General features: G+C 26.6%; 6 protein-coding genes across 6 annotated transcripts; 2 read left to right on the top strand and 4 right to left on the bottom strand.

The window, feature by feature from the left end:
• Positions 1–1,016: 1,016 nt before the first annotated feature.
• PmUG01_14056300 (tRNA-splicing ligase RtcB, putative) lies at positions 1,017–2,573 on the top strand (the record flags this gene model as incomplete). Its single annotated transcript, XM_029008138.1, has 1 exon — positions 1,017–2,573. One exon carries the CDS (start codon positions 1,017–1,019, stop codon positions 2,571–2,573), a length of 1,557 nt encoding a protein of 518 aa, XP_028864457.1.
• Positions 2,574–4,707: 2,134 nt separating this feature from the next.
• PmUG01_14056200 (conserved Plasmodium protein, unknown function) lies at positions 4,708–7,350 on the top strand (the record flags this gene model as incomplete). Its single annotated transcript, XM_029008137.1, has 1 exon — positions 4,708–7,350. One exon carries the CDS (start codon positions 4,708–4,710, stop codon positions 7,348–7,350), a length of 2,643 nt encoding a protein of 880 aa, XP_028864456.1.
• Positions 7,351–8,528: 1,178 nt separating this feature from the next.
• PmUG01_14056100 (conserved Plasmodium protein, unknown function) lies at positions 8,529–10,808 on the bottom strand (the record flags this gene model as incomplete). The annotated part of the gene is made up of 1 exon (XM_029008136.1): positions 8,529–10,808. The coding sequence occupies one exon, from the start codon at positions 10,806–10,808 to the stop codon at positions 8,529–8,531; it is 2,280 nt and encodes a 759-aa protein (XP_028864455.1).
• A 607-nt stretch (positions 10,809–11,415) lies between these two features.
• PmUG01_14056000 (FbpA domain protein, putative) lies at positions 11,416–13,999 on the bottom strand (the record flags this gene model as incomplete). Its single annotated transcript, XM_029008135.1, has 2 exons — positions 11,416–11,494; positions 11,631–13,999. The coding sequence occupies 2 exons, from the start codon at positions 13,997–13,999 to the stop codon at positions 11,416–11,418; spliced, it is 2,448 nt and encodes an 815-aa protein (XP_028864454.1).
• A 1,307-nt stretch (positions 14,000–15,306) lies between these two features.
• Positions 15,307–16,839, bottom strand: PmUG01_14055900 (protein TSSC1, putative; the record flags this gene model as incomplete). Its single annotated transcript, XM_029008134.1, has 1 exon — positions 15,307–16,839. The coding sequence occupies one exon, from the start codon at positions 16,837–16,839 to the stop codon at positions 15,307–15,309; it is 1,533 nt and encodes a 510-aa protein (XP_028864453.1).
• Positions 16,840–18,083: 1,244 nt separating this feature from the next.
• Positions 18,084–20,579, bottom strand: PmUG01_14055800 (conserved Plasmodium protein, unknown function; the record flags this gene model as incomplete). Its single annotated transcript, XM_029008131.1, has 1 exon — positions 18,084–20,579. One exon carries the CDS (start codon positions 20,577–20,579, stop codon positions 18,084–18,086), a length of 2,496 nt encoding a protein of 831 aa, XP_028864452.1.

The following is a 20,579-nucleotide window of genomic DNA, read 5'->3' as shown; positions in this document are numbered from 1 at the left end:
ACATATGTCCTTACGGGCATTTGTGCATATATGTATTTTTGCACATATAAATGTTCGTGTATGTATTTTTGCATATATATATGTGCGTATATATATTTTTGCGCATATATTTGTCCGTGTATGTATTTTTATACATATAAACACTTTCTCCTTATTCCCAATTATTTACTTCGTTCCGGACAAATTTCTACCTTATCCAGTTCTCCACTTTTATACGCAATTTTTTTTCTCGTATTTCCATTTTCCATTTTCCTCATTTTTCCATAGCTTCCTTTTACCATTGAACTCCTTTTACAGTAGTTTTTTATTTTTTATAAAAACATTGTTAAAGCTTATAACAATTTAATTATGTAAAAATGACAAGTAATGAAAAATATAACAAAATATATAAAAGATGGGAAAAAAAAAAAAAAAATTATCATTATGTAGGAACATCCGCCCTGTCAGTCTATCAGATGTGATAAATACATTTTCTTTATATATTACAAAGTAGTAGCACTTTTTTACAGCAGATGTAGCATATGTATTTTTCTTTTTTTTTTTTGTTTCCGTTTTGCAAGCTGTACGGTGTGTGGTGGGGAAGTAAATAAAAGGCATAAAATAGAAATTTCATAGGACGCCTTTTACTCTAATGGAGGTTTAAACTTGTGTTGTTTACAATGAATAATGCAAACTTTCTATGTTTCTTATCAAGATGATAATTAAAAAAAAAAAAAAAAAATGTAACGTATCGTGTGCATTTATATATACATACATATTTATGTACGTACACACGGTGCATATAGTACATATTCGTTAAAATATCCCATAAATTAATAGAAAAATTAAATACTATTTTTGAACTTTTTCTTTTCGCTTTATAGTATCATGAATTTTTAAGAAGAAAAAAAATAAAAGCAATATATCTATATAACAAAAAATGATTCGTATACTCATTTATAGGGTACATATTTTAAGAATTTTTTTTTTTTTTTTTTTGTAATTTTATAAATACGTCTCCAGAATGATCATATAACATGAAATTTTTGTTAATCGCACTTATGTTTAACTTCATTCCTTTTGGTTCAATAAATAGCATGTTCCGAATATGTTATATAAAAGGTACTGTTTTCCATCCAACAAAAAGAAGCGAAAATAGTTTAAAATTTCTAAAAAAAAGATTAACAAATATCTGCTCAGTTAATAATAATAGTGTAGAAGAATATTATGGAATTAGTGAGAGAGGATTTAATAATGCTAGGAAACCTCCATATTTATTAAATTTCGAAAATTCAAATGATATTTTAGCATATACTAACGAAATTGATGATGCTTGTTTAAATCAAATTAAAAATTTGGCTAGCTTGAAAATTATAAAAGGGCATGTAGCTATATTGCCAGACGTACATTTAGGGAAAGGAATAATAATAGGCTCTGTGTTTTTGACAAAAAATTTTATTATACCTAATGGCGTAGGTGTTGATATAGGGTGTGGCATATTATGTGTAAAAATTAATAACTTAAAAAAAAAACACCTAAACGATAAGGTTATAAATAGTTTATATAATAAAATAAAAAGTAGCATTCCATTAGGTTTCGACTCTCATGATAAGGAAGTTTTGGATTCTAAAAAAGTGCTTGATAATTTAATAAGTAAATATGCCAGTAATAATATAAATGATATAATTAAATCAAAGCATTTCAAGCAGATGGGTTCCCTTGGAGGGGGGAATCATTTTATTGAAATTGCATATGACGCATCTACAGCTTGTGCAGAAGAGGTGGGGCTTAATAACAGGTCGTCAGTTAATACTATAAGTAGAAATAACAATAGTTGCGGAAGGAACACTTATAATGAAGCATCAGCTGAGAGCCCTGAAACTTGTCATTCCCTAGGAGAATCAGATATATACATTTTAATACATTCAGGAAGTAGAAACTTAGGGAAAACAACAGCAGAGTTTTATGATGAACTTGCTAGTGAAGAGAGCAATATGAAAAAAAATGATCTGGCCTATCTTGATTTGAGAAAGAAACATGGAAGGAATTATTTAAAAGACATGAAGTTATGTTTAGAGTATGCAAAATATAACAGAATATATATGATGAAAATAATTGAAAAGATTATTTATGAAGAAGTAAAATGCCCATTAAATTGGGAGAGTTTGATAAATATACATCACAATTTTTGCAATCATGAATTAGTTTCATATGTTGATAATAATGAAATTAAAAAGGAATACATGTATGTTACAAGAAAAGGAGCAACATCATCTAAAAAAGATGAACTAGGTATTATTCCAGGTAATATGAAAGTTGGTTCATATATAGTAAAAGGAAAAGGAAGCACTCTATCTTATAACTCCTGTTCTCATGGATGTGGTAGAGTGCTTAGTAGAACTAAGGCAAAAAAGGTTATTAATCAAAACGATTTTGTTAATATTATGAAGGGAATAAGGTGTGACACAAATAACAAAATTCGAGATGAGGCACCACAAGCGTATAAAAATTTAAAAGATATTTTAAAAAATCAAGATACACTACTACATATAGTTAAAAGGCTGCTTCCTCTCATTAATATTAAAGGGTTTTAAGAGCCACACATGACTGTGTGTCTAAGCATGTGTATATATACACAGTACATACTACATAATACGTACGCATATGCACACACATATACGTATATTCATACGTACATTCATACGTACATTCATACGTACATTCATATGTACATATTTAATACATGTGCATATATTACATTACATGTACAACTTTTACAATTTTATTACCCCTTTTTGGTAAATTTGAAAATTTCTTTTTGTTGTTATTTATTATACGTTAAATTATTATCCCTAGAATTATGAAGTTCTATGTATCTTATTTTTTTTTCTTTTCAATTATAACTTTTTTTTGTTAATTTTTTTTTTTACATTTTGCAATGTACATGCACACTTATCCATAACATACTGTTTATATATGTATATATATATATATATGCATGTATGTATACAATAATTTATACTGTTCGCTTTTAACCGTTTCCCCCAATTTATTTTCTACACCTTTAGTATAATTTATAATATATATATTCAAAATTTAAGAAGGAACGAGCCTTTTTTTCTTATTATATTTTATATAATAAAAGCTTTGTTTGCCTTCTGCCTTTTTTTAATTTTTACTGCTATTCAATTTTGATTTTTTCTTAATATTTTTGTTTATTTCTTTTTTTTAATAAAATTTGAACCTTGCACAATCACAATTTGTTTATTTTTATAGTATTACTATAAAAAAAAAAAAAAAAAAGCAGGTAAGAGATTTTTTCTTTCTCCTTTTTTTTTTAAATAAAAAAGAAAAAAAAAAAAATTTCTTAAAATTCTTACATGAAAAAATTTATATAAAATAAATTATTTTTTTTTCTGTTATATTTTTATTAATTTTCTATTTAATGTTATTTTATACATTTTTAATAATACTTAGTAAAATTCTGTTATAGCAAATTAAAAGAAAAAATCTCGTTTTATAATTTTAACCTTAAATACCTCATATATACATAAAATGATTACAATCAAATATTAAACAAAATAAAAATAATAAAAATATTATATTCGATTTTGAAAAGGAAAAAAAAAAAAAAAAAGGATTATGAGCAAAAAGGAAAAATAAAATGGATTATATGATTATATGCAAACAATTATAAAATGGAATAATTAGCAAGTTTATAAAATTAAGAAATTTTTAAATGAAAGGTATATATACACTAATATATAGGTAATATAATTTTTTTATACATAGTTGCATATATATTTTTTACAACATAAATTAAAAAAAATATAGAAAAAATGCCTTTAAAAATATAACTAAAAAAAAAACACATTATATAAATAATATTCTAATTTTGTTTAATAGAGCCAACATGTAAAAAGCTTATTTATAACAATGAATTATTTCGTAATGGACGGTTGTTATATTTATATATAGTGTTAAAAAAAATACTCACCAAGAGAAAGAGTCTCGTTATAATTGGAAGCATATATTCATCATTTTTTCGACCTCATTGAAGATTCGATAGTAACATCAATGTATATATATACATATTATAATATGTACTTAAAAAAAATAGTATTATTATTCATGAAATTCAACTTTTTTATATTTGAAAAGATGACAAATAGAATTTTTACAAAGGAATAAATGTTCACTTCTGAATGTTTGCTTCAACATTATTGCATAAAAAACGTTATAAGTGTTTTTATTCCACAAATCTATTGCTGCGTACAAAAAGATTAAAAAAATTAAACAAAATTATAAAAAAAAGTAAAAAATAAAAAAAGAAAATAGAAAAGAAATCGGTGAGTAAATAAAGCAAAAGAAAAATAAAACAAAGAAAACAGAAAAAAAAGAAAAAAGAAAATAAAATTTAAAATAAAAAAAACAAAATAAATATACGAAAGAATTCAAAATTTGTATATTCAAAATAAGAAAGAGTAGTAATAAAAAAGTAGCCACACAGGGCTAAGGAAAGTATATAGAAATTAGAATTCATATAACGGTTGTTATAGGCAGCTAATTTATATTATATATGTATATTTATTTGTATACGTACCTATTCATGTACACGATAAGCAGAAAATTTTTATGAGCAGTAAGGGTAGAATAAAGCAGTTCAAAAAAAATGAGTTGTAATCATATAACATATTTTAAATGTAACAATATACGTCGTTTTAAAAAATGATAGAAGATACGATAGACTTCATTTTTACCGTGATATTAGACGCAGAAATATACATTTGCATCTTTGTTTTATTAACATACTTAACAACAAAAAAAATTAATAAGCTAATTAAATCTGACATTTTCCAAAATGATAAATTGCTTAATAGATTGTCAAAACATTTTTACCTTGTTGATGTGAAGGCATATTTTAGTCCCTTTAAATATATGTTTAAGAGTATAATTTACCATATTTACTATTTCGTAACCGTTCTTTTTTTAATTTATTTATTTCGTTTATATGTAAGTAGCAAAAAATTAATTCAAAATCATGCTTTGTCCTTTTTTAATGTTATAAATGGTGACTCCTTAACATCAGATGATATTGATTTGTTTTCAAGTGACGAAGAAACTAGTAGTTCTCTTATCGTAGCATTTCTTTTTGGAGTATTTACTTCCTATATTTTTTATAAAAACATTAGCAGAATTTTTAGAGGAAAGGAAAAAAACATAAGTATACATAAACATAACTTATTAATTTATTTCTTTGAGTTAGCAAAATATAACTTCAGAGAATATATAAAAACGAAACCAAAAAATAAAAAAGGTACTAGATTCAGATTTAATGTAGACACAGATGTTAATCCTCATGAAGCTGCTATTAATAATAATGTTAAGGCAAAACAACGTGAAAGTGGTAAGAAGAATGATAATAATACTAATGTAATAGTAGTGAAGCCAAGGAGAAACCCTTTATTCGATATGTTTAGAATAGTATATTTTCATAATCATGTATTAAATAATGAAAAATTATTATACAATAATCATATAAATAGTACAGTAGAGGACGAGAAGAAAAATGAAAAGAGCAGGAATAGCCTTCTTTTTATTCTTTTGAAAATTTTATGGACTATACTATTAAACATATCAAATGAAAATTCTAATAAGAAAACAAGTGTGCAACAAAATAATAACAGTAAGGATACTCAAGTGAATAGCAAGCAAATGGGAAAAAGCGCCGACGAAATGACTCCTACAGCTGATCAAGCAAAATTTGAGCAATTAGAAGAAAGTAAAGAAGATATGAAACAAAATAATAATAATGTAAATGCCAAAAAAATGGAAAAAAGGGAAGAAAGTGTGGAACAAAATAATGATAATGTAATTGTCGAACAAGTAGAAAAAAGAGAAGTAAACGTGAAACAAAATAATGATAATGAAAATACCGAACAACAAGAAAAAAGAGAAGAAAGTGTGGAACAAAATTATGATAATGTAATTGTCGAACAAGTAGAAAAAAGAGAAGTAAACGTGGAACAAAATAATGATAATGAAAATACCGAACAACAAGAAAAAAGCGAAGAGAATCTGAAACAAAACAATGATAATACAAATGTCGAACAAATGGAAAAAATTGAAGGAAGTAAACAACAGAGTAAAGAGGAAAAAGGTGTCAAAGCGACTGAGCAAAAGTCCAATGATGACAATATCCTTGTTAGTGAAAACTTGGATGAACTTATAAAAGAAATGATAATGAAAGGACGTAAATTGATTGGTGAAAATAAGGAAGAACTGAAAAATGCAAAAAATGAAAATATTAAAAAAAATGTAAAAAGTGATAAACAAGATAATAATATAATAAAATTGTGTGATTTTAATATAAAGACATATGAAGTATACACATGCAAGTCCCGTTTCGAATTTAAAAGTATAATAGAAGTATTAATGTTACACGTACCAATTTATTTTTTTTTTAAAAATAAATTATATGTTAAAACTTTTTTTACCCTTGCTATGTACTTACTGAATTTGATGGTATGGAACTTCATAACATTTGTATCAATGATAAAACCAAACTTATTTGTGTACTACTATGTGTTTAATGAACACATTTCTCAAATATTAAGTGAGAGTATAAGTGAAAATGAAAAGAATCTTATTTTGCATTTTTTTTACGGATTTTTTTGCGCTTCCATAATATATTTAAAATATCATTTTAATATGGAATTTAAATTAATAAAAATGGATGATATGAATCATTTCCGAGCTTTAATTAATAAATGTTTAAATGAGACCCACAAATTGAAATTAAAAAAAATAATTAAAAATTATGAATACCTTAAAATCTTCCCATTAGTTCTTGATCAAAAAAATAAAAGGATATATATCGAACAAAGTTTATTAAGAAGTGCAGAAGAATTAGAGCAAGTATACAAGAAGAGAAAATTAAAAAATACGAAAATGTATTTACAAAATATAAAACATATAGTTAAATATTGCGATGAAGATACAGCTAATGAATTAGTACGAACACTGAAATTTGTTTTGTTAAACGAATTACCCCGTAAGGTTGCACTTAACTTGTCTTTTAGATTATGCAATGAAATATACGATAAGATGAAAATAAATAACAATTTAATTCCACAATCCACATCCGAACATCCCTCCGATTGTATGTGTGCCTCTCTGAAAAATAGTATAATGCATAATCTTATGAAATGTGCAGAAGATATTAAATCTAATGAGTCTGCTAGTAAAAACACTAATGAATGTGCTAATGGATACACAAATGATTACGCCAGTGGAAACACAAATGAGTGTGCAAGTGTTAACATGACAGAAGAAAATACAAAAATTATGGATCAAACGAAAACTGAATGAAGCTACGAAACACATACACAAAAAAAAGAAAAAAAAAAAGCCATCAAATATATTATAAAAAGAAAATTTGTTTACAAAACGAATATGAAGAGAACGGAAGAAGGTAAAGGGATGACGAGGTGGATAAGCGCACTTTTTGAAAATAGGTGGGAATCAAAAAGAGAATTTTTGATAATTTAATAAAATGTATTTCCCTGCGAGGAAGTTATTTGTGATACATACATACATACATACAGATAGATAGATAGAGAGATAGATAGGTTTACAAATATACGTACATATTACTTTTTATATATAAATGTACTTATATATATTTCTGCACAAGGACTCTTGTACATGTAGAAAGTAAATTATCACAAATGAAAAATGAGTTTGGACATATGTAAACTCTGCGCTGGAAAGATGCAAAGTTGTTATTGTGCCTTCATTTAAATGTGCATCATATTAATATTTTGAATTTAATGCGTATGGCTGTTCGTACATATGTAAACGTATTTGTTCATATATATACATACATGTACATCCATAGTACACATATGCATTGGAGTTCATTTCTGGAGAACAAAAATACAATAATACATTATTTTAATTATTACAACCCTTTAATGTTTGTTTAAAACGCTTCATTTGCGTACAAGATTTCTTTTTAGAGTTTTCAATTTTTTCTATTTGTAGCATATATTATTTCTTCGGTTTTGCTTATATTTGATAATATATCTTTTAATTTTACATCCCTTTGTTTTGTGTAATAAAATATAATTTAATTTAACTTCATTTCCCCTTGTTTTGTTTAGTTTAACTTTATTTTTCTTTGTTTAGTTTAACTTTATTTTTCTTTTAGTTTAACTCAATTTTATTGTCCCCTGTTTTGTTTAATTCATTTTTATTTTCCTTTGTTTTGTTTAATAATATTTTCTTTTAATTTTATTTTATCTTCCTATTCACTCTATTTTAGCTTTATTTTATTATTATTTTATTTCATTTTCCCCCTTTATCGCTCAATTTTATTTTTTTTTTTGTTTATATTTTATTTTTTTTACCTTCTTAACAACTTTAATATATATTTTCCATTCCCCCCTTTTCTCACCTCATTTAATAACATTCGCCTATTTTCTATTTAAGGCATAAAATATGCTTTAATTTTAATTATCCAGTATTACGTTACTAATTTTATAAAGTCAAAATGGATGTCTATTCCAAGCATGCTTGTCTTTTTTTCTGTTTAAAAATTTTAAGGGATTTTTCTCAGGAATATACTGATATTTGTAATTTTCATATAACTCGGAGTGTGTGTAATATACTGGTAACAACTCATTCTTATCATCTGTTATGGCTGTTTGCTTTTTTAACCAATTATCAAAGATATGAACACCTTCATCCCAGTCATATTTATATTCAAATTTATGATTCACTTTTTTTTTGTTTTTATATTTGTTATTAAGTGAATAGAATTTTTTAAAATCTTCTTCAAAATCGTAGTTATCATCAAAAATACCAACACCAATGTAAATATTCCCAGCGGGTCCTAAAATAACATAATCCTTATTATTTTCAATTCTTTTTAAATTTACTTTTGTTTTCAATAAGCATTTGCATAAATTTAAAGAAGACGTAATATAATCAGCTGATTCTTTATAAAATGAATTCGTATGAATATAATTATATTCACTAAAAGCAAAAAAAAAAATTTTCACAGGTAAATAAGACCCCGGTTTCATAACTAGTTTCAGTGCACAGTAACCATCAATGGAATTATTCATACCATCAGGGTAAAACCATAATTGCAAAGAATCAAATCCTCCTAAATTGAAAATTTCCGATTTAATTGGTTGTCCTGATCTTTTTGTATATTGCTTACATAATAAAGGTATAAAATTAATTGGCCATATAAAATTCATACCTACTGATATATTTGCTGGGTATGTTTCAGCTGATCCTATAAATTGTACATCAAAATAATTATTTTGTACTTTGTCTAAACTTCCAAACCCTGTATTATTATGAGTTCTTTGATAATAATTATTTGAATAATAATTTTCCTCTAACTTTTCTTGATCTGTTGAATCAAGAAGATCTTTTACCATATCATCATAATATCTCCAATTTCCTCTTTTAATATCATTCTCAATTTTGGAACAACCCCATCTCCTTTTTTGCTTTATTCCACTGTCTCTTATTTTTTGCACCTCTCTTTTACGACCTGTTCTTAAATGTATATTCGATGGGTTTATATAACTTGGAAACTCCGAATCGAATTCACTCTTTTCATCTAACTCTTTTAAATTTTCCCCATGATTTAAATAAATGTACCCTGGGTAGTCCCTATCATATAGAACATCTCCTAAAGCAGAATCCATGTGATGATGTTTTCCGAACTTTTTATATTTTGCAATCCTTTCTTCCTTTGTTAAGCTTTCCCCTTTGGTATCGTCGCTATGTGTATCTGTTCTGCAATCCGTACTTCCGGTTGTACTGCAGTTGGGAGTACCCTTTGGTATATCACTTGTACTTCTATCCTCTTTTCCTAACACTAACTGTACTTCCCTTTCAAACTCATTCAACATACCCTTTTCATCTGCCGTATTTCGTACAGTTTTTATGGCGTTTTCCCCATTTTGACCATTTTCGCCTTTCTCTCCCTTTCCCATTTGGCCATTATTTACATTTTCACTTAAACCCTTCTGAGAGTCACCCATATATTTCTTCTCACTATTTGATTTGATACATTTGTCATAATCTAAATTACTAAATTGTGTAGAAATTTCGGGTTTTATTTTTATCTTCCTACTATCAGGAAATCCTTGAAAGTCCTTTCCGTCAATCATCAGAAGTGGCAACCCTTCATACACGGAAATGTTCTTCGTGCCACTTACTTCTTCTTCTTCTTCTTTTGTTTTGTGTTCCATTGCTACGTACTCCTTTACTTCCCTCTTTTCTGTCGGTATCTCTTCCTCTTTTAACTCTTCTAGTCCTTCTGATTTATGATAATCTTCCAACTGCTCGTACAAAGAAGGACATATCTCTTTTAAATTTTCTACCTCTTCTAGATTAAGACAATTTTCATTATAATTAGTTTTTCCCTTCTTATTTGGCTCATCAGGAAATAAATTTTTAAATTGTTTCGGATTGAAAAAATTACCTTCAGCAAAAAGTTTTTTCCATTTTTTTTTTTTTTCTCTGTCGGAGTATATCTTTTTTCCTTCTATGAGGAATCTCTTCTCCCCCTTTTGAAACGTCTTTCCTTTTATGTTCTGTGTAAATCCAATTATTTTTATATGAGCACTTTTTACATTACTAATTTTGTTACCTCTCCTATCTTTTAAAATAGTAGTATATACAGGAAAAACACTTTTACTTTTTCTTTTGCTCTGGCTTTTGCTGTTTCGTATGCATAAATTATTTTTTAAAAACAAGTAAGCGATTATGATAATATTTAAGAATGAAAAAATAGATAGCATTATAATTATTATAAAAATACCTTCTCATTTGTTGGGAGTTCTTATATTACACCGCATTTCAGTAAAACGGTGATCGTAAAATTAAATTGTATTTAATATAAACCTCGTGATGATGCAATTTATAATGCTTAAATATGTTGGGGGCACAACAAGATGATTATATTCCAACTATTTCGCATTATTTTTTTTTTTTTTTTGCTCTTACACCTGCTTGTGTTTCATGCTTCCCTTTTGCATTTGGATTTATTTGTCATTTTTTTTTTGCTTTACATTGCAATTTTTGGATTGATTTGTTACTTTTTTGCTGTACATTGCATTATATTGCTTTGTTTTCTTTTAATTTTTTTTTTTTTTTTTCTTATTATCTTACACTTTTTTATTAAAGAAAATAGAAAAATCACGAAGTGCGAATATTGGGGAAATGTGCAAATAAGTACTTTTTGCAACACTGCCAAAAAATTTTAAATTAACGTAAATAAAAATTTATAATAAAAAATAAATATTTTGTACAAAAAAATTACAGAATATGTAATGCATAATTCTGTATTATGTAGAAATGCAGAATATAAGAAAAAAAAAAAAAAAAAAAAAAAAAAAAAAAAACTTCCTATTTCTTTTTATTAGAAAGTTCGATCTCCTTATTTCTTTCCTTGAGGTCTTTTATAACACTTGATACTTTGCTTGGTCTGAAAAGGTGGAAAGCGGAGAATTATGAATATGTGCATATTTGTATGCAAGAATACACACCTGTGGGGTGGTTATATGTGCAAAGGTACTCTATAGAAATATAGAGAATATACACATGTAATAAATCATTCATACCTGCCATATACTAATTTGTATCTCAAAACTTCAACCGCTCCTTCGCTTAAGGTGTTATCCTTTAAAACATACTTTCCAATGGTGAAACAGACGAGGGTTTTATCGAGCTTTCTTGCTTTGGAAAAATAGGCAGCTATATTTGCAGCATATTTAATATCATCGTCAACGTTTATATCTTCAACATTTAGGTCTGCCGTAATTATTTTACCATTAATTTTTTTATTTCTTAATATGACATGACCTCCTGGATGTTCATGTACGTGAAACCACAAATCGTTGAATTTTAAAATTTGTGTTGATATTCTTTCATTTTGTTTACTATTTCTACCTACTATTATAAATGGAGAAGATAAATCGGTTTCATTAACTTTAATTAAAAGAGAGCCTTTATAAAGATTTTGAGATGTTTTAATAACATTGGGTTGAACATTTAAAATTTTTTTTTGTAATAATTCTTCTTTCTGTTTTTTTTCTTCCATCCTTTTTACGTATTTTTTTCTATTATCTTCTATTGAATTAAATTTTAATTCATTTTCTATTAACTTTAATGCATCAAAAGTTTTCTTGTCTATCCAGTCTTTCATTTTCGATATAGTATGATTAAAAACACTCAGCTTATTTAAGTTTTCATGTAACAAATAAGCCTTTTCACATATCTCTCGTTCACTTTTATACTGCATCAGCATTTCTTCATACAGTGGTATCTTCTTTTTAATAAATTCTTTGCAATATTTTAATGTTGAGTAAAATTTATTTACAGAAAGGGACTTTCCGTAGTAATAGTAGACCAGTTCGATGACTGTTTCAAAGTATGTTTCTCTGTTTTTGGTATCAGCCAATTTGCTGCTCTCAATTTTTGCATCATCCATTTTGCCGCTCTCAATTTTTGCCTCATCCATTTTGCCGCTCTCTATTTTGATATCCATCATTCCTGATTCCTCCTCACCATCTTTGCCGTATCCTTCCTTTGACATTTCCTTTCTGTAATCATAAGCTCCTTCATCCTTTCCACTCTTGTTAACCGTTTGATCTGCAAACGATTGCTTCACCTCTGTGCCAGTAATATCTGCAGTTACACTTGCCGTAAGAAACCTACGTGTTTCGGCGCTATGGTACTTATGTTCAGGGGTATTCAAAAATGCATAATTAGTTTTTCGTGTCAAAAACTTCACAACACAATAAATGTTCAATGTGTGATCAAAATGAGGATAAAAAATGAGCGTGTCACATTTTTCTTTTAAATTTAAAAAGCGAATCCATTTAATATATGTATTATTAAAAAAGTCTAGTAGCAAGCCTGGGTCTATATCTGAAAATTTTATATCACTTGAAATATTTAAATGATCAAAAAATTTTAAAAGTATATTATAACTGAGTCCTTCATATAGATCTAATATGGACGAAATGAAGTTTTGCTCTTTTCTTGATTTAAACAATTTTAAAAAAGAAGAAAAAAATTCATAATGATTCGGAATTATTTTACATTCATCATTGGTAGGGAATATATACGTATGTCCTTCTTTAAAAGATTTATCTATAGTTTTTTCTGTTATATAATTATGGGGAGAAATTAAAATTTCATTATTTACTTTATTAATAACAAAAGAAATACAAGAATTATGATGTAGATCAAATAATAATGTTACTTTTCTACTAATGCTTGTGTTAGACAATATATCTTCAATATCAATATCTTCTTGAGTTTTTCTTTTTAATATAAAATCAATACATAATATTTTTATAAAACTTTTTTTCATATATATATTAGAAATAATGGAATATTTCAAAACGGGGTTTAATTTTTGTGCATAGTCATCATCTATGAATCGATTAAATAACTTCTTTATTTTTAAACCAAGAGAAATTACAGGATTCTGGTTATCATAACATATATATAAATAATATTCTTTTTCTCGTTTATTTAAATGTAAAACTATCGTTTTGTCGTCTGCTTGAGTTATATGATGTACTACACAGTCTTGTAATAATGCATTTAGTTCAAAAGATAATACATGTAATGTCGTATAATCTAATGGTTGATAGGAACAGTTTTGTTCTTCCTCATATTTATTATTCTTCATCTTATAATTATTAAAACTATTTTTAGAATTTTTAATTTCATTTGCCTTCTTTTCTAATATATTTATATACTTATTATCATTGGTTTCGCCATATTTTGTATATTTGAAAATGGTATCCATATTATTTTCTTCGTTGCATTGTGATACACTTAACTTTCTTTTATTAAAAAAAAATATTTTTTTCTTAACAACATATTTACTCCTATGTGTTCTTGGGGATATAAAGTGAAAGCTCTGCTTTCGTTGCAAATTAACTCGTTTACTAACAGTTACTACCCATGTATTCATCACACATAATGCAAATAAGAGAGAACAAATAAGCAACTCGCTAACTTTTTGAAGAAACATTAAGGTGAGCTAATTAATACGTCGTTTTATTTACCATCATTTTAGTTAATTTTGACAAGCTTAATTGGGAACCTAGGGTGGAGAAAAGCGTTTCAAACAAAGAAAATGTTATGAAAATAAAGTTGAGTAGTATGCAGTAATACAAAGCAACATAAAGCAATACGAAGCAGTATGAAGTCAAATGTAAAAACAAACAAAAATGCCACGTTTAAAAACAAAAGGAGCCATAAAAAAAGCCCAAAGAAGGTAATAATAAAGTTTTATATTTTTTTTTGGTTTGCTAAAACGTCTCCAATATAGGTTCTAATGAATGCCGTTCAACAGGTGTAAGCATTAACGTTGCGTTCTCACAAACGCTAAGTCGAAAAAAAAAAGTAAAAGAATTAAGAATACCACAAGAAAAAAAATAAAAAAAAATACACAAAAAGATAACGAAGCAGTTGAAACGAATCTTATTTTTTATTACAAAACTGTACCTTTTAATTTTCTGCTTCATCACTTTTAATATATTTAGCTAAAGAAGAAAGCTATTCCGGCTTGAACAATTTATAAAAATTTTATTACCAGTTTTGCAAAATTGTGTTGTAAAGTAACTTGAAAAAAAATGAATAGCATTAAATAAAGTATGATATATAAAGTACAATATAATAAAATAAATAAACGACGTAAAATATAATAATATAAATAAACGACGTAAAATATAATAATATAAATAAACGACGTAAAATATAATAATATAAATAAACGACGTAAAATATAATAATATAAATAAACAAAATAAAATATAATAATATGAATAAATAAAATAATATGTGGTAAATAAAATAATAAAGCGAATTAAATAATGTACGAGGGGACAATTTCAACTAAGAATTCTGAACAGCATAGAAGTAAAACTAAAATTATCATGGATATACATACGTTTATTCATACATTTGCATATGTGCGCAAATGCCAGAGTATCTACAACTTGCCACATTATATGTATGAATATTCTAATGTGGTAAGTCCAATGCAGTGAATGTTACCTTTGCACCCTTTACATATTCAGTTGTATTATCCCATATTTTCATAATTATGTTTATACATTATAAGACGGGAAAAAATTAAAAAAATGAATCAAATGAACGAAGGACAACACTTCTGGAATGAACAAATAAGCGCAAACGTAATATAATATTATATAATATTATACTATATAATACATTATTATATCATATATTGTTATATTTTTTTTCTTTTTTTTTTTACAAGAGTATTTTATATTTTTGTTCAGTAGGAACGGTATTCACAACGCACTTTCCATCGTATGATAAGGACGCAAAAACCCAAGCGTCCGTTTTGCTCCATATTCCTTTGTAAACAGATTCTTCATGATCTGTATAAGTTTTAATTAACTTATAATTTGTCTCCTTTTTTTGTAGATTTAAATTATTGGGGTATTCTATTTTATGTAATTTAACTGTATTGTCCGTACTTGTAGTTAAAAGTAATTCATCATGGTAATTATTAAAATTAAGAGAAGTAACCCAATGAGAATGAATATTAATAGTAAGAAAAGAATTTTTTAAATATCTTAAATCCCAGAATTTTATAAAACCATCATTAGATGATGATATTATAACGTTTGGTATATTAGGATTAAAATCAATGGATGTTAAATTAGACTTATGATTTGTATATGCGGAAAATATTTCCTTATTACTTTTAATATCGTAACCATATATATATATATCACTTATAACTGCTAATATATTTTCATGATGAGGATCGAATACTCCATAATTTAATTCCTTTTTAAGATTATTTGATTGTATTAAATTCATATCATTTTTATTCTTCTCAAATATATTATAACTATATTTGTCTATTATAGCTATTCTATGAAATTCTTTTTCATAATTATCTACGGCAATATTTTTAATTCCATCATATTCCTTACTACGTTTCAAATCACACAACTTATTTAACGGCACCTTCTTTTTTTCTCCAGGTAAATATACCTTCTTTATATTTCCATTATTTCTTGAGGAAATATTTAATTCACACCTGATCTCTTTCTCCTTCATATCATTTGAAATGTGTGAATTTTGATTTTCTTCTAACTTGTTTATATTTTGATGAGTCTCCTCTATTCCTTTTTTCTCCAGCAAGGTATCCACTTTGCGATCGACGTACACGCCTCTCGCTTTTACTGCATCCCACGCTTCTACTGCTTTCCTCGCTTCTATTGCATCCCTTGATTTTTCTGCTTCTATTACTCCTACCACCTCGTCCAATTGTCTTTGTTCTCTTTTTTGGCCATCCTCGAACGAAATATGCCGAATATCGTCCTCTTCCCTTTCAACATTTTCCGTCATCTCCTCTATGTAGTTTTCATTATATTCCTTTTCATCTAAATTATTTATATGTCCTATGAACAAGGAACAGGAATATTTCATATCGTTTATATTCATCCTGTTAGTATTCCCACCAGATGAGCAAAACCCAGAAGTACATATGAGTACTTTTTTTTCTCCATCTTCATTTCCATACATATCTAAACAAACCATCTGTTCAATTTCTCCATTATGGTCAAATATTTCTACATTTCTAATAGATAAACTTTGATCGTTATACTCAATCAAGTGAATCTCATTGTTGCTAAAAGGATTATAGGAGCTTAATACAAAATAATGCAAGTTATATGACTGATCTGGCAAACGATTATTTACATTGTTTAAACATTTAGATTTATACGGTAAATAATACGTATTTTTTAAAATTTTACTGGAATACATTATATTTTTTTTATTTCATATACACAGATACCTACAAATAATTTTATTTAAATCCTACTAAGTGGTGTTTTGTTCTTGCCATATGGTTTATATAAAATAAATATATATATTTGTATATATGTATGTATATATGTATGTACGTATGTATGTACGTATGTTCGTACGTTCGTATGTTTGTACATCTATATGCACATATTCCTACTTACTTAAATACAGAATTCAGGAAAAACGTAATAAATGACAAATTTGCAAAATACAGGTAAAAACGGGAAAATAAAAAGTACATAATGGAATATGCCGTTCCAGAGTAAAATGATCAAACAAAGTGAGACTCATTTAATTTGGCAAAATTTATATATGCACATGAAGTATGTACCAATATTAATACATAAATATTTAAATGTAGACTCATATATATATATATATATATGTATAATTGTACATGCCTCAAATGACCGTTTTATTAACTAATATTCAAATAAAAAGCAGATCCATATTATTTTTTTCCTGTATAATTTAAAATGACATATTTATTTCTTCAATTTATGCAAAATTTTATAATTTACCGATTTTGTATCATATCCACATAAGTTGACTTTTAACTGTTTTAACAAGTTTAAATTGAAATCAAAAAAATTCAGCTTTTCTCATGAGAATTATTTTTTAAAAGAGAAATGAGCTTAAAAGAATTTTAATTTTTATTTTTTTTGCGCTTACATTTTTTGTATTTTTTTGTACTTTTTATTTTTATTTTTATTTTTTGTTTTTCAATATATATTTCGAATTAATCTCTTTTAGCAAATAGTTTCACATGCAGTAAAATTAAGAAAAGTTAAAAAAAAAAAAAAAAGAAGGAAATATTAGGATTTCAAGAGTAACTGCTGAAGGGAATGAAGTCAAAGTTGAAGTGTACATGTGTGCACAGATAAATATATTCATGCGGATATAGCTATATGGGGAAAAGAATGAAAAAAAAGAAAAAAAATCAAAAGTTAAAATTAACAAATTAACAAATTAACAAAGGGACAAAGGAACAAATAAACATAGGCGTAAAAGAGCGAAAGAGCGAAAGAGCGAAAGAGCGAAAGAGCGAAAGAACGAAAGAACGAAAGAACGAAAGAACTTAGGAACAAAACAGAAAAAATATTTCCATTATAGTTGTAAAATTTAAGCCCAATTTGTTTAAAGGGAATAGTGCACCCTTCACCTATGGCCGTTACTACATTGTATGCTACCAAATATGGTCAATTTTTATAAAAGTTCCTCCATTTTTCTTGTAAGGTGGTAAGATCATCTACTGGTTCGTACTTTTTCGACAAAATTTTTTGAATTTTTTTTTTTCTTTTTTTGAATTTTCTTCCAATTTTATCATTTTCATTAGATTTATTTTGTTCGTTTATGTATTCTTTTATAAATTCTGTTTCTACTTGTTCAGCGGATTTTATTAATTTTTCCTTTTCGTAATTTACTTTTGGTGGTTTGTTCGAGGTCATTAGCTCTAAAAGACTTTTTGTCTTACGATTTCCCTTCTCATCAAGAATTTGATACTTATTTTCGTTTATTTTACTATTCTGATTATCTAAAATATTACAAAGTTGTTTATTTAATCTGCTATTCACTAAGGGAACTTCCTTGCTATTATAAGTAGTTCCTTGTGTGTCTGTTAAAAACATTTTTTCATACATTTTTAAAGTAGTTTCTTTTTTCTTAATATCGTCAGCATGATCATCCATGTTATTGAATAGCACATCCGGGTTTATGAAATGGCTAGGTTGTTCACTGTTATTATCACTTCTATTAGTAGTACCATCTTTAGGTTCATCGCATAGAATATCATTTTCATTAAAAATGGAGAAAAAACTTTCGTCATTCTCCTCCACTTCAACTTCGCTATGTTCCTCACCCATTTGACCTTTTTCATCCATCAAATGAAATCCTGCATGTTCCTGAGTTAATTTTTTCTTCTCTTCAAAATGCTGCATTTTGATTTTTAAAATTTGAACAAAATCCCCTAACTCTTTTTTTATATTTGACGTTCTGACTAGAAAAGAATTGCGCTCATTGCTTTCCCCCGATAGTTTGTCATTCTTCTTGTCAATTATGTCCATTTCATGTACTTTACCCATTTCGTTCACACTATCCATTTCAACCGATTTTTCCATTTTTGGCCCTATTTCGTCATCTATACACCTTATTGCATGTTCATAATTTTTGCAAATTAGTGTACACTCCTCATTCGTGCAATTTTCTACGTACAAATTTAAATACTTATTAATCAGAGAAAACATTTTCACATTAAAAATTCTTAAATTTGAGTAGGCACTTAAGATTATAGACAAACCTTGTTTAGTAAACTTGTTCATATTTTGAATGATTTGAAGGGATAAAATGTAAAAAAACAATTCGGATTTTATTTTTAATTTTGAGTAGCTGTAGCAAAGTAAACTTAAGCTTTGCGGGGATAAAGAAATTTTCTCTTTAATAATATATGAAGATAACAAAACAAAAAAATTTGTATCTCTAAATTTTAATTTTGCAAAAGAATAAGCAATAGTAGACAACGTTTGCTCATTCAAGTGATACTTTTCATCTAGTCTTGTACACACCATTTTAGTAAAAACGTCAAGAAATAATTCATTGTTCAGGGAAAAAACAGAACAAGAATAAATTAACTGAGAAAAGTGCTGAGTGTCTAAAGATACATAATTTTTCTTGTTTGAAAAATGAGAAATGATGTAATCAAATAATTCTTTTGAATAATATTTAACCTTCGAAAAAGCATGAGCAATTGTGCAAAGCAGAAAAGCGTTAGTATCATTTAAGGATGTCATTTTAAAAATATGATAAGATAAAATTTCACTTAAAAATTTATAGACATTTTGATTTTTCATTTTTTTCTTACAAAAAGCGTTAGTTACTAATACAATTTCTAAAAAGTTAAATTCTTTATATAATCTCTTAACTGCTTCTATAAATTTAGTCCATATAATTTTTTTATTTTCATTTTTGTAATTCATTTTTGAAAAACAGTTGATAATATTTGTCAATGACTTTGTATCGAATTCATCAATTCGTTCAATAATTTCATCAACCATATCAGCAATAATAATTTTGTCCTTTATTTTTAATTTGTAAAAGGCATTAATAACACTAGATATATGACTATGTTCAAAATAAGGGATTTTATGGGGTATTTCTTCACATATTCGACTGAATAAATTGTTGTCAATAAAATTGAAATGAGCATATGCATTTAATATTAATGAAATATCTTGAGGTACCCCTTTGTGTAATTTCCTTGGTATATGTTTTGCAAATGCTTCCAGTAACTTCTCATTTTTGTGATTAAATTTTCTCATTGTATTTAACACTAAAGACATCTCTTTTGTATTCATGCTATTAACAATAACAACAGCTCTTTCAGCATATCTATCTAATAATTCCTCATCATTTATGTTAAAATAGTATAAACGATTGCATAGCATTGCTAATTTTTTCGCTTTACATGATTCAGGCAAATATAATTCTCCTTTACTTAACGTATCAAAGTGCATTTTCTCTTCATATTTCTTAGGATTCTTTATTTTCTTTTCTATGTCTATAGGCTTTTTCCTTGGTTGTTCCTTTAACCCTCTTCTTTTGTTTTTCATGAATCGAAAGATCATTTCGAATATGGTTTTCCTCTGACATGGGATAAGCTTGCCCGTGCCAATAATGTTCCTCACATTGATAAGAATCAT

Source organism: Plasmodium malariae (assembly GCF_900090045.1).
Source record: "Plasmodium malariae genome assembly, chromosome: 14".
Classification (NCBI taxonomy): Eukaryota; Apicomplexa; class Aconoidasida; order Haemosporida; family Plasmodiidae; genus Plasmodium; species Plasmodium malariae.
The sequence above is the reverse complement of the archived record's forward strand: the minus strand, read 5'-3'. Positions and strand labels throughout refer to the sequence as shown.